Raw genomic sequence first — 15024 nt, forward strand, 5'->3', positions numbered from 1 at the left:
TGGGAGAGAGGATTAGGATGTCTGTCTCCACACCTTTCTGTCCCTCCTGGGATGCCATACTGTCACTCAGCCCCACGTCCCCTTACAGGGGCACAGATAAGGGACCAAGGAGGAGTGAGCAATTCTATGTTTCTGTGTGTATGTTTGTGTGTGTGTCATGAGGTTGCAGAATGTGTGTGTGTGTCACTGAAGCGGTGACAAGTATGTCGTTGTGCCACCCAGCGAGGAACTTGTCTCCTCCAGGGGGAAGATTAGAGGGAAGGACAATAAGGAGCAAAACACAGACAAACTCCTGTCTTTTGTGGCTTTTTTCTAGGTTCGATTTAATCTGTAGAGTCCAGTAAAGTTTTATAGGATTAAAATGAGTTTATGTAGACAATAAATAGGACAGGATTTAAATTGTGTAGCTTCTACTCAGAGGTATTTTGTTTCTGATCGTTGGCTCCAATGGTGTCACAAATACTTGCTCTTCAAAAGCCGTGGAAAATGGCCCACAGTTTCTCATAAATAGCTTTGGACAATTTATAACTGCCTTTTTCATTTAGTGATCAGCCTGAATAGAACCAAATGACTCAGCGTTACACATGCGCAAACATTCTACACAATACCTTCTGAGCTGATGAACAGTGAATTCTAGCATTTTAGGTCATTGCATGTTTTCATATACTGTATGCGGCAGCTGAATCTAAATATTTGTATCATAGAGTCACCTTTACATCTGTCTTTTAATATTATAGATTGAAGCAGTTAATTAGAAAATAAACACAATGCTAGAATTCAGTACATCTGCTTTGCTCCTATAAAGGTCACCTTTTCATAGTTTGGATAATTATAATCACTTTTGCTGTCAATCAGATTTGTAAGGAATTTATTTTTCATCAAAACAAAAGACATGATAAATGAAACATAGTGGGAGCAAAGATAATTTCAAATGAGCGCAACTGTAATCATCTTTTCATCTCTGGGCGGTTAGAGTGCCAGATAGACCTCTTTGTATCTTTGAAATGTTGTGTCACAGACTGAATTTTTTTCTCAAAAAGCCCTTGAGACAAAAAAACTCAGTACTCAGATACTTATAGCATGTATGTGATTCTTTATCTCCATTACCTCTCTTAATGCATCCTTCAAACTGCTTGTGTTGTCATGTGATCTATCTGCAGCAACATCTGCGGCTGCCACACAGGTCTCAGCGGTGACCAGCGACTCAGCCGGCTCCTCGTACTCTATCAGTGGCATTCTGGGTATCAGTTCAGCTGCTGATGTGGGCAAGAGGAAGAGGGATGAAGGTGAGCACAAAACGTTTGCGACCTAGTGACCATCTATGTCTTCACAAATCAGCGTATTGTTTGCTGCAAATGGCATGTTTCCAAATATGCCAGCGTTCCTACACCTACTACTCACATACAGTATACACACATTCAAATGCACATTTACGTATAAATACCAACATACATTAACATGTTATATATACAGCTTAGGACCCTCTCCTCTTCATGATGGTATGGAAAGCCCAGATAGAAAGAATTCAGCCTGAGGACAAAAAGCAAGCTCCCATAATGTAAATGATTATATTTAAGAATGAGGACTTTAGAAGAAAGATACAGTAAGTCTCCCAGATATGAATAGATGTCAGTGTAAAGCCTCCTGCAATAACTGGAACACAACTGGATTGTGTGTGTGTGTGTGTGTGTGTGTGTGTGTGTGTGCAATGTGGGAGTTTTAAACCAAATGTTTTAATTCAGAAATCCCTGTTTGTTGACTAACGATGCTTCATTGGGGAGCTACCAAAGCAGTTTATGCATGCACTATTGATCATATATGCTGTCACATCAGATCAATGTTGTGTGCATGTTAATAGAGGTGTGAGCGTGTGTATGCCTGTGCACATACAGGGATTCTCACATGAATTGTATATATACATGAATGTGCATGTGGTTGTGCATAAATGCTTGCATGATTGTGGGTGTGTATGCTTCAATGTCAGTGGCATTAAAAAGCCATCACAGAGTCTCCTACGGTAAATGAGACAGGACCAGATGTTGGAGCGAGGGGGGGTGACAGAACGCCACTGGGGGCTATTTCTTTTTCAGTCTCACTGCCTGCCCTCTCTCTTGAACAGGCACACATACAGTATGGGGTCCTTTACTCTCTGCTAATGCTTTTCCAAAACATTCCGGGAGGTTCCAGGATGAATCCCAGGTGAATCTTGAGCATTCTGATATACTTAGATACAGACCACTTATCCATCAGCACAGGGTTTTTAGGATATAACTTAAATGTCTGTTGAAACAAGAAAGGTGGTGGAAGATAAAAACTGAGCTTTGTGAAGCAATGAGGAAACCTCAAATTAATACATGAGGACAAATGTCATATTTCCACAGTTTCATTTGTTCCAGGTTGTATTGGCAGGTCTTTGAACAACATCTTCTTCTGCAAACGTTTAATCTCACCTGACAAAGCTTATTTTGATGCATCCTGCTCCTGATATTTCCATGTATGGATGGTAAGGAGCAGGAATTTGCTCTTTCATTTGATTTTTTTACTTGAAATGTTAAATGTGCATAAAGTTTTTACACAAGTATATCAGCTACTCTTGAATTAGAGCAGAGCACTTTACAGATGTTTAGCACTGACCTACAATCGTCCCTTTCACAGCTGACATTTTGACCTTTTGTAATTTAGAATGAGAATCACAGCTCTAACTCATAACATTAATGATCGCACTATTTCATTTAGGTGTTCTTGTTCTAGGGCTACTGTGCCTGCTGGTTCACCGAGGAGCCATCTTTGTCTGCTATAATAGGTCAAAATGTGTGTGAAATAGGTTTATCAGGGGTTTCATTTTCATATGATGTCATACTGGAAAGAATGACTCATGTACTGGGGAATTACACTAATTTATCCCACACTATTATGGATGCTCTAATATCTGTGGCAAAGACTGTGGTCAGATCCATAGTTTAAGTTCAGTAATGTAATTAGCAGCATTATTGTTTCACTTTACACATGTGCTACATGTGTGGTCTCTGTTGTTTACTATGACTGGACCTTGTGCTTCATAATTCATATGGAAAACAATGTCTCACTTCACGTTTCACTGAAGCATCCAGAAAGTGTCATTTAAGCACCCTGTCGCTCCGCGTCACGTTTTGCTCGTGTGCTTTATCTGCGGTGTTTCCGTGGCAGAGGTCTGCGCAGTTGGCTCTGTGGTCTAATTAACAGCATTGCTAATCACAGCTTCCATTAGAGCAGCCCCCGCTGGATAATGACACACGCACACAGCAAGAGGTGATGGGGGGGGGGAACAGCATGCACTGATAGCATGCACTGACATGGACAGACAAACACTAGCACACAATAATGCACATGTTTCACATCTATGCAGACATTTGTAATCACGCAGAAGGAAAAAGACAAACGCGCTCAAGTCACACACAATTCAACAGTCACACAGAGTTCTCTTGGTGACGCTGTCGTTATATCTGTTTCTCTGTGCATACATTACATATGCAGTAATGAGACAGAGTGAACCTCAGTGTATTTCATGTACCTTAGCGCATTTAACAAGGTGCATACCTCAGCTTTCCATGTATGAGGCACTTAAAAGCTTGATAAAAGGAGTGAACAATGCTTTATTTTCCCCCATAACAACTTCAGGATAAAGGTGGTGCTCCAGTGGTACCTTGATTTATTTGCAGCTAATAGACTGATGTGTTGAGCAGGAAGCCTTTTGTCAATTCAGTGGCTGAATATGAAATTCACCAAAAATAATCAAGACATGAGATGATTCTTTTTGAACTTGAGTTCCACCTTTTTTCCTGACTTTGGTTTGGGGAAACAAGCGCATTGCATTTTTTATAAACCAGGGTTGAGCAAGTCTGATCCACAAGAGCCATCTTAGGTGAAGGTGGAGTGAGGAAAGACAAAATGAATTGATATCTTCCAGCTTCTGATTGACTGAACACACCTGATCCAGGTAATCAACAGTGGGTAGGGCAGGGATAGTTGGAAAAAAGCAGGCCAGTATCTCTTGGGGACTGGACTTGCCCACCCATTATAAACCCTTTCTATAACAGGTTAATGATGGCTGAATTAGTTTTGCCTGTTCCGTTACCATTGTATCATACATGGTGGTTCACTGAAGAGAATGTGTCGTAATTCATCATATCATCATAATACTGCTGGTATACAGGAAGTCTCGTATTGCTGCTGTAACTTATGAGCATAGAAATGACAGCTGTGCAAGTAGTGGGAACACAGGAGGGCAAGATCAGTAGCATGTGTGTGTATCCATAGCAGGAGTGTGTGGGGGTAAAGCCCCATGGTGACCTGTGCCCCCAGCCAAAGCAAGGGGAAGTTGGGGGGTGACTGCGGGCGGAATGTAAATGAATGGTTTTGAATGGAAGAACTTGACTTGTGGGGCCAAAAGGGGACACAGGGAGACTGGTATGTGTGCGCCTGAGCAAGCGTGTACACATGCAACATGGATACGGTGAGCAGGACAGGTGGGCCAGTTACTGAAGAAAACATTTTTCTGTGAAAAGCAATCTCAATACATTTGAAGGAAAAACAGAGGCAGTGGTTGTTCAGAACCTTCTTTTGCATGAAGAAGTAGTCTCAGTGGCATTTACCCACAATGCCAAGTTGACCTCTCACCCCCCTGTGCATTCACTGTGACATGCAGCAGCTTATCAGATAAAAGACGCTGGGAGTAAGCAAGCGATGGAGGCCGGAGAAGAGGAGGGGGTCGTGCTCCGCCCTGTACCCTTAGTTTCTCTCAGTGTCTCCCGCCCCTGAAAACTTTGATCTCTGGAGTTAAGATTGGGCACGCACATGCACACACATAAACACAAATGCACAGGTTGGGGCTGTGAGGTCAGACTTATGACCCTTGTCTTATCAATATGATAATCTAAGTGCAAAAACATGCACACTGGTGGTATCCTGCTCCCTGTGGACACACACACACACACACACACGTAACAAACAGGTGACAACTCATCTAACTCTCAAAGGATTTAATAATTCAACTGCTGGGTTGTGGAAAAATGGCATCAGCAGGCTGAGTTGGAGAAACGATGATGGAGAGAGCAAGAACCAGGAGGGAGGGAGAGAGATAGAGACTGAGAGAAAGCAAAAGAGAGCAACAGAGGAGGCGGAAGAGAGAGGAAAAAGGCAGAAAGGAGAGAACAATAAGGGCTCATTGTTTGTTTTGTTCTGCTCTGAAAAAGAGGGAAGAGAAGCGCTTCCCTTCTGAGACTGACTCACAGAGATAGAGGCAGCTGTGAGAGTGTGCATATGTGTGTGTGTCTGTGTGTGTGCGTGTATCCGACAGTGAATAGGATTTAACCCGTCACGGCAATGAGTTTCTTTACCCATCCATGGGTACAATGAGAGGAGCCGGATATCAAGCTATCCACCCACCCACATCCACACCAAGACACACATCTAAGCAAACACACATACTCATACACATGAATGGACAATATTGATTATCAGAAGTAAAAGCTTTGTTCTTACAGCTTGATTACAGTAGATTTAGTTTTCCCCTTTGGTCTCCATCTTTGTCTGGTCTTTTGTGGGTGCTTCTGTTGGCTTGGGTCAGTCTTTCAGGGTGTATTTGTGTGTGTGTGACAGAGAAAAAGCAAAAAGCAATAAGCTGGCTGAAATGGTGCCATCAGAGCTACATGATTGATCAATTGAATTCCATCATGGGGACTGGCCGGTGGGATTAAATGGGTCGCTGTGGGTTACCAGGCTAAAGCATCATACCGGCTTTATCTCCCCCCGATTGGTCTGTCACCAGAGACCTGGACCATACACCCACACAGCATCTGTGTATGAGTGTGTGAGAGACTATAAGGGAGAAAGAAAGATTATGATCAAGGAGTGTGTTTGTGAAAGTCTGGCTGTAAAAGGGTTTTGTGTACTGAAAAGATATAGTGAGGTTTTGTGAGTTATGCAGCACTGTGAGAGAGTGAGGGTTTTTTTCTAGCAGCAAGATTTGAGATTTACTAGAAATATCTGAAACAACCCAAAACCACTCTTTGTGCCAGTGTACCAGACTTAGATGTATCATTATACAGAGTTATCAAATGTTATGTTTCATGGGCATCACCTTTGAGAGGTAATCACTCAAGCCTGGGAAATGCAGATAAGTTTAGTGACACAAATTAATACTCTTGGCCATTTCTTGCTCAGGTTTGCCCCACCATATATACACCATAGTCATGCACATATATAACACTCTTGTCTAATAAAATGGATGGACTATTACTGATTTCTCAGGTATGTTCACTTTTGGTTTTACCTCAGCGTAAAGTGATTAGATAACTTAGCCAACAGGCGTGTTTACAGCTTGTCTAATCTTCTGTCTGCTCAACTTTATTGCCAGCGAAGAATGTTACTGGACAATTATCAAACCCCCCCAAACTGTGTTTTTCACTTTATCTGTGCATGGCAGCTACAGTGTGGTTAAAGAGTGGAACAGACAGTGGTTGTACTAAATAAACTATGACTACTGTAGGGCTATGAAATTAAAATATTTATCTTTTTAACTTTGTTAAAAGGGAGCTCCAATGATTTTACACATTAAAGGTTTTATAGGTACCTTGAGGAGTACTATTGCAAATGTGAAAAAGTTATATTAAGTCTTTTGCAGCTCCAGAGGAAGCTGTGTAAAGTCTGATAAACTGCCTCTTGAGTCTGCAGGTCACAAGTTGAAGATGGACTTAGAATCAAGTGACTTTACCAAACTTCAGTTGCCTGCTCTTCATCTCTGCTTGAGGATAGAGGCTACCCTAGCCTCTACTAGCATAACACACCTGAATCTCTCAGCAGTTGAACTGCATTGTGGGTAATAGAGGTGCTAGGGTAGGGCAGAAGAATGCATGGAATAAAAAGATGATATATGATTGTTAGCACAGTTTGACATGAAGTGAGGAATTACCCGATATAGACATAATTCAAAGAGTATGGATTAGAGTTCAAGACTTGGGAATGAAGTCTGGGGAAAATTAAGTCTGTTTGTCCATTAATATTTGTTTCTTCTTACCTTGTAACCTGACCATGACCAAAACTAAACAATTCCTAGGGATCCTGGCTGCACTGCTTGTTGTTTTTTCATTGTAACAATGTCTCCATGTTTCTAAATCTCAGTAAATGCTTTGGTGAGTACACTGATGTCATAACTGATAGGATTGTGGGACAAAACTATAAAAATTAGACCCAAATTATCAATGTGGCACACTAGAAAGTAAATAACACTTTCACAAATTCCCTGTAGCCTTAGTTCTAGTTTTTTTATTTTGTTTTCCCCCTTTTACCCCCTTTCTTCCTTTGTTTTTCTTGCTTCAACGCTCTTTGTTTTTTCTTTTGGTCCACAGTCCGGTGCAAATGGATGTGTATTTTCAGTCCAAATGGAAAAAACATATTTGAAGCCCCCTCCTCCTCTCCACCTGTCCATCATATCGTTACCCCTGCTGCTGGACACACACTCAGCCACATACACATGCTTTCACACACACCAAACACAGTGACCCCCAGGGCTAAAATAGGCTCTCAGGAGCAGTTTGGAGCGATGAATTGGCTCTATAGTAGGGGATTTTCACCTTCATCCCCTTCTTCTCTTTATCTTTTACTCTCCTTCTCTCTTTTCTAATCATTTGTGGAGCGCGACTCTTCAGAGTTCTTATAATTGTCTCGTTTAGTCCCTCGGCCGCGCAATACTTGCAGGATACGAGAGCTCAAAGTCTAATACTGATACCACAGCAATATATATTTGTGAGTCTGTGTGTGTATGAGTGATACGACAAGAGAGAGGGATTCGTGTGTGTATATGCGAGGCGAGAATGTACTTTTGAGAGATCAAGTAGGAGAGACAGCGTATGCTTGGTAATGGATTGCATTTGTATAGCATTTTCTCTGAGTCTCCACAATCTATGAAGTCACTCGGTCCTAAATCAGCTCACTGAAGTTCATTTGAGTCCATATTTTGCTCTTTTCTTCTCCACATCTGCCTCAGCAATTTACTGTATCAATCCACACCTTCGCTCCTCCCTTCATTCCTTTATTACCGTTTGTCTCTGGTTTCTTCATCAAACACACGAGACTCACTTCTTTAAATCTCCCATCTTTCTTCTTTCACTCTTACATTCCTCCATTACACTTCCGTCATTAACAAGCCCCCTAACCTCATGCTTTTTTCCTATGTAGGTTTGCAGGAGTCACCGCTGGCCAATGGGCATGGCCACAGTGGGCGGGACTTCCTCAGGAAGCAGATGAGAGGAGAGCTGTTCTCACCACAGCAGATCGAGGTATTGGACCGCCTGTTTGACAGACAGCCATCCTGTCCAATCCAATCCAGCTCTGACCTCTATGTGAACCCTGACTCTGGCAAGGTAAGGGCGTGGCACCATGCAGGCTTTGGGCTGAGACTGAGTTTGGGAACAGGTTAAGGGATAATAGGCTGTAGGGTGCGCCATTAAAAAGTAGGGCTGATGCAGTAAAAGTATTGCCTGATGCAGAAGAGAACTGTCCATGAAACACTGACAGAAGTAGAGGTGGAGGTGTCCAGTGGTTGTCACCCTAACCTAATGCTTGGCCACACCACTAGCTCCCAGACACAACACTGCAGTTCATGTCACTACCATAGCACTATTGGGGACACTTAACTATGCACACATTTAGTCCTGCTGCCCTTACTGCACTCCCTTGTGTTAAGCTCAACCAAATTCATAAATATACATGTGTAGCCAGTTTTGCTAATACTTATAGTGATGCTACAATGTACTTAAAATGTACTTGCTGCACATTAGCAGTCACTGTTGCCTGAGTTAGTGAACTCAAGGATAAGTGTGGTGATATTTTATATTTTTCTTATTTTCAAAAAAAAAAGTCAATAAAAAGACCAAAACCAACAATAACCTGTTCATATGAACAAGTACTGCCTATGTATCCTATTCCTATGTGCAATAAGCACTGTTTTAGTGGTGAAGTCTCTATTTGTTATTCATTTTAAAATATACAAGTACCTTCAATGAGAACAAATGGTCCTAATGTGCCACAGACATACTATATAGAAGCCAAAACAAAGATCTGACATCATGTTGGTTTTTGTCTTTTCATGGCATTTGTTGACAGTAACAAAAGTATAGAATAATACCAGTCTTATCCTTTAAAGAGTCAGCACATTTTTGTCCAGGACAAACACCAATTTGTATGCCTAAACAAAACATAAAGGAAAGAGGAACAGGTTTTGAGCTTACAAGGACAAATAAAAGATCATTTTAGTGATGGGAAATAGAAGAATGCTTCATCAAAACTATTGACATTAGGCCCCAGAGACGCATCAGAAACTGGTGAACTGTCTAGCATATTTGGAAGTTAACATCAGTGTATGGTGATTTATCTAATCGTTATATGAAATGCTTGTCTCTGCTTTTAGCTGAAAGTCTGTCCTGCCTGCTGTGCCTTGCCATGCCGTGCCATTTTAGCTTTTACTGAAACTACTCATATTGCACACTAAAATCAAAACCTAAATATATTTCTAAAGCAATTGCATTTATCATAATGGACATTTACCATTTTCAGGTCTGTTGTTCAGTTAATGATCTGAAATGTCAGCATCAAGTCGAGTTTTCTGTGTCAGCCTGACAGACTGCTGTGTGTTTCTGTGGTCTAATGGCTGCAAAAGGGACCCAGTCAGGCTTGGCCTATTGATGTTCCTATAATCTACACACACTGTAGGGGTTAATGAGCATATTGACCTGGCTCTCATTATGACCTCACTTCCTGCTGCTCAGGGACACTAGCGGAGCTATCCACATGCTGATGCATCTTGAGAATGCACTGCATACTGTATGTGTGTGCTGTTTGCATGTGAGAGACAACGATGATAAAACACGAGTATTTGTGCCTGTGTGTCTTAATGTTGCGTCTAAATTGACCTCCTGTCCTTTCCCAGCAGTACATTAATGTAAATCTGAGTGGAATAGACAGGTGTAAGTAGTACACCAAATAACAAAATGACAACAAGCTAGCATTTGTATTCTCTCTACCTTTTCTCAAATGTTTTCTAATCTGCAGTCCTCCAGTCAGTATTAAGAAAACTGTTTGCCGGCATCTCAAAATGACACTTTAGTTTTCACAGATTTTAAAGATATTCTGCGTTTGTGTTTCAGTCAATGTGAAGGGCAAGAGGACAAACACTTAATGATGTAGTAGTAAATGGAACCAGAGAGAGGCTGCAGCCTTAGACCCACAGGGCACAATTTGGCTTTTTAGCACATTCACTTCCTTCTGACCAACATGGAGAGTAGAGTGGCACAGGGCGAGAGGTCGACAGGGATTGGTTGTAGTACCTCTATAGACTAAGACTCAAGCCTATAATAACCATGATTCATAGGTCAGTGTCCTCTCTAAGCCTGGTCAAGTCACTGGGGTCATGGCTGGGGGATAGGGGCCTTAAAGTCCAGGTCGCACTGGGGTCAAACTGGCTTTAGAAACTGCATTACAAAACCATGCAAGCACACAGAAACATGCACACATACACACTCACAAATCTACATCACTAGCTATCCCTCTGCATCTGCTTCCTTCTCTCATCTGTCTAGTCGACCAATTCCCTAACCCCCCCCCCCAGCTTGCATTTCCCAGAGGGAATGATTGACAGTCATACCCTTAACACTGACACACTGCCAGCTACAGCTCAGCCTCTTTGTTATGTGGATTGGCTGAGGTGTGTGTGTGTGTGAGGCAGTACTGGTGGGGTTATGGTCAAGGAGGGTCATGGTGTATCGTGACTCACGTCTGATAGACTAGGCTCTGCTGTCGATGTCTCTGCTGTAGCAGTGTGTGGGTCTGCCTTTGATGGAGTGTGAGCAAGTGTCTCTTTGTTGTGAAAGAAAAACAAAGGTAAAGCGCAAACGCGTAAAAAGGAAACTGAGTGTCTCAATTTCAGGTGCCAGCAGTATATTTTAATGGTACACTAATCTACTGTCATTTCAAGCTCTTCATTATCTTTTAGCTTTCTTGCACTGAAACATGAGCCTCGTTCATTAATTTTTCTTTTTTTATCCAACACAAAACAACTTGCTCACGTTCTTCACAAGAAAATCTTATTTTATCTGTCAGCAGTAGTTACTCTCCCATCCTGTTTGTCTCAGACCTTCTCTTTATCTTTCTTCCATAACAAGCTGTGCTTTTATCTCATCTCCCTCTCATGCTCTTGTTCCCTTTCTCCCTGTAGTCTATTAAGCCCCACTATTAATTTGTGTGTGTGTGTGTGTGTGTATGCTCATACGTGTGTCTGCATGTGTGCCTGTCAGAGAGAGTTCATTTGAATTTCCCTTCAATCACTTCCTATTACCTAGGTGATAAATCAGCAAGGCTGACAGCGCCCCAGCTCATCCATGGCGCCCTAGGTCCAAATGCCCACCCCGGTACCAGCCAGCCTGGCTACAGTGGGATACAGAAAGAAAAGGAGACTTTGCTTGTCATTCACCCCATCTGTAAAGCTTAATAAGAAGCAGAGGTCAAAGGTGATCTCGTCCTTAACTGGTCAAAAGAGGCTGACAGTCTCACAATACACACTGGCAATCCTTATAACTGCCCTACAAACAAATTCCTTCACTTCTGTCTGTAGCATTAACTAGATTACACAAATATTACTTCCTGTTCTGGCTGAACACACACACAGGCTGGCCACACAGACAGTATGTCTAAGTAGGCTCAATTCATCGTAGGTTTTTCTTTTATTTTGGAATTTATTGACAGTAAGATAAATATAGAATATCACATGCCTTATTCATTATGTACTGTAGTCACTAATCTGTAATACAATAGTGTTTCATTTCAAAATTTTAAATCAATAAATAATTAATACATTACTATTATTAGCCCAATTTCCCGTTCAGCATTTATTGTATGAACTTTTACCGTCTCTACCCAAAGTGGAGGTCTGGCTCATCTGCTGCCATATTCAGTTTGAGTGCAGATGATTTCCTTCCCCACAATCTCAGTCTGAGTTTGTGAGCCTCTGAGGGATTTGTGTTTGTTTATAGTCAAGCCCTTTTCCATCAAGAGTAAACACAACAATGTGGAGAGATGGAGTGAGAGTGGGAGATGGAGAAATCTGGAGCTATTTGGGAAATGGATAAAAAAAAAAAAAACTATTATGCAAATGGTGCAAGCCAACAGGGCCAGTCTCTGTCCTCGTGTGTGGGTCAGAGGGCCGATTAGGGCTCATCTGTTACTGATGTGAGATTTGGACCAAAGCATTACCTTCCAATATGTAAGTCAATACACCAACCTGCTGTATGAGAGACCGTGAAAGTGTGAAAAAGAAACAATAGTAAAACTCCTGTGGAGGACCTCACAGGTGTGTAGGCCTTTTGAGCACCTGCTGCATCATGTTAGCTTGAGCACCTTTTTGTTATTATTTAAAGAGACATGCTTAGGCTTTACATGCAGCAACAGGGAGCAATTGTTAGGGAAAGTGACATTGGATGAGATGGTCTCTATGACCACTGAACCGACTGAGGCAGAATAAGTGGGGGATTTTCTGTGCTTGTCTGACCAAAGAGAGACATGAACAAGGAAACCAATCACAGTCGTTGCAGTGTGCATCACCGCGACATGTAGTTACATTCCTGGAGAGGTGCACATTAGGCTACAGTGTAGGGTACAAACATTCAATGCAAAAGCACAAAATGGCCTTAAAGCTTAATTTGTACCTACACAGCAAAGGGGTTTCTGTGTAAACGTAGTGCACTATAGATTGCAAACGATCACACACCTTCAAAATCTCGATTGCACGTTGTGCAGAGCTGTGCATCCTGATTGGTTGATCCAACTTGTAGCTGCCTGCTAATTGGTCCACTAGTGGACTCTCACAATGCCTAAACTGGCTTTACTTGGCTAGACTGAAAACATATTCTCAATCTGTTTCTTAATTGTCTGAAAAATATCAACACTTAAAGAGGCATAAAACCAGTCCTAGGATGAAAATTATAACGGCTTTGAGCTTGGCTCAAAATTCTTGCCACCTCCCCCAAACCCCAACCCCTCCATTGCCCTGCAGCTGCGTCCCTCCTCTTTGATGAGGGCTGATGGCGCAGTATGAGCGGCGGAATTGACAACATTTACAGGGGCGAATGAGAATGATCCATCTTCCTTAGCGGGCCTGTCACCCCACTGGCCAAACTTCATCATGGCCAATTACAACGGCAGACCCCTTCTTCTCTGCTGCTGCCTGGCCCACATCTACATGGATACATGGACACATTATCCACCATTATAATAAGACAGAGCAGCCAAGAGGACTGGGTGCAGGGACAGCATGTATGATTGGGTAAAAAAAAAAACTACAGGTGTGGTGTGTGTGTGTGGGGGGGGATGAGTTAAGAGAGAAAAGAGGGCTTAAAAATGTGTCTGAAGTCTAAAGAGAGAAAGATAAATGTGTGTGTAGTGTACAGGGTAAGCTCTTATTTGGCAGGTCACAGTTCAGTGGTTGTGTTGTGTGTTGACGAGCACAGGGGTGTTTAAGAGGTCAGTGAGCACAAACATACGCCTACACTTAGACCTCCACACACACGTACACACAAAGAGATGCAGAGGCATTAAAAGGGTCAGTGCAAAACTCTCACCTCATCACCTGAAGGAAGTTCTGATTGCTGTCATTAGTGCGCACACACACATATACACACACATGTGAAGAAAAAAAAAAAAAGACCAAGCGCCTTTTAATGCAGAAAAGTAAGATATATAATCTACTTAATGGCACAAAGAACCATAGTAAACACAGAACAGGCTTGGACTAAACTCAAGTATGTTCCAAGTAACTAAGTAAGGACAATGTATTCATTTATGTTTTGGTCCAAAACTATTTCTTCTTTTTACATACCCGGCAGCAATTTGGGTTTCAACTAACCAAGATCCAGTCGCCTCTAAGTGATGACTTCATACGTGGTTCATACAATAGCTGTATATATTTGGTTACCTCCAGATAAACATGTCTCTTTTCCAACACTGAAAATTACAGATGCTTAGTACATGAGCTTCACCACTGAGCAATCCAGCAGCTTTATGCAGTGGACCTTCCCTCACTGGTGAATGAGTGCAGTTCAGTTAGCTCAGCGCTGGTCACTTCCACATTCATGATGTGACCACTCTGTAACAAATAAGCAGCTTCAGAATTAAACTACAACAATTCTTACATAATTATCTGAACCAAAATGTAACGTCTTGAACCAGCAACAGACTGAATGTACGAGCGTTTTCTTACTGATGTACAGTACATAGCCTACAGTACTGTGTATGTGTGTTTGATTGGTGATGCCTTACTTGGAAGAAAACAGAGAACAAACTTCAAAGGCACCGACTATGAATCTTTGACTTGAACTTAACCAAATTATCAAAGTATTTGCAAAGTGATTATTACTGTAACTGCCCACTTTTATTTTATATTAACTGTTTGGCTGTGACTTAGTTGCCCTCCTATTTCTGTAATTGTAGAACCAGGTCAGTATAAATCTCTTAATGCTGCCTGAGAAGAGGTAGCTACTAAATTGTTAGTCCAAGACTTTTTCTATTCCTAAAGGTGAAGACCCACTGGAAGCAAGGAGGTGTATTTCGCATTGTGCTGTACACCATAATGCCTCATCATAAATCCATTTGTGCTGAAATTGAAAAAATAAAATGTAATGCAGTTTTCTTCAGAGCCCCTATTGGCTACTATGCACAATTATGCAACAGCTGAATACAAAAACACAAAAGCATTACAAATGCACACATGTATACACACACCAGACCGATTATTTGCCCATCACTGGTGTATCCTAGGAATCTGTAGTGGTTTATCTATATATAGTAGCTAGTCATCAGGGTCAGTACCATCACTCTAAATCATCACGTGCTCACACACCAACACAAATGTGGCAGAGAGATGAAAACAGATGGGCTGTGGCTGTGTGTTGGGGTCAGACACAGGTGAAGGGACAGTTTCCATCCATTCATCTGTCTGTC

General features: G+C 41.8%; 1 protein-coding gene and 1 long non-coding RNA gene across 2 annotated transcripts in view; one reads left to right on the forward strand and one right to left on the reverse strand.

The window, feature by feature from the left end:
* The window catches only part of pax5 (paired box 5), a 50024-nt gene that overhangs the window by 18917 nt on the left and 16083 nt on the right, over positions 1–15024 (forward strand). The window contains exons 5-6 of the mRNA XM_020624182.1: positions 1161–1286; positions 8215–8315. Of these exons, the coding sequence (XP_020479838.1) occupies positions 1161–1286; positions 8215–8315 (227 nt within the window). The remainder of the gene's footprint in view (positions 1–1160; positions 1287–8214; positions 8316–15024) is intronic.
* The window catches only part of LOC109974145 (uncharacterized), a 23245-nt gene that overhangs the window by 2770 nt on the left and 5451 nt on the right, over positions 1–15024 (reverse strand). The window contains exon 2 of the long non-coding RNA XR_002276931.1: positions 1108–1256. This is a non-coding gene — a long non-coding RNA (uncharacterized LOC109974145). The remainder of the gene's footprint in view (positions 1–1107; positions 1257–15024) is intronic.

Source organism: Monopterus albus, unplaced genomic scaffold (genome assembly GCF_001952655.1).
Source record: "Monopterus albus unplaced genomic scaffold, M_albus_1.0 scaffold322.1, whole genome shotgun sequence".
Taxonomy (NCBI): Eukaryota; Metazoa; Chordata; class Actinopteri; order Synbranchiformes; family Synbranchidae; genus Monopterus; species Monopterus albus.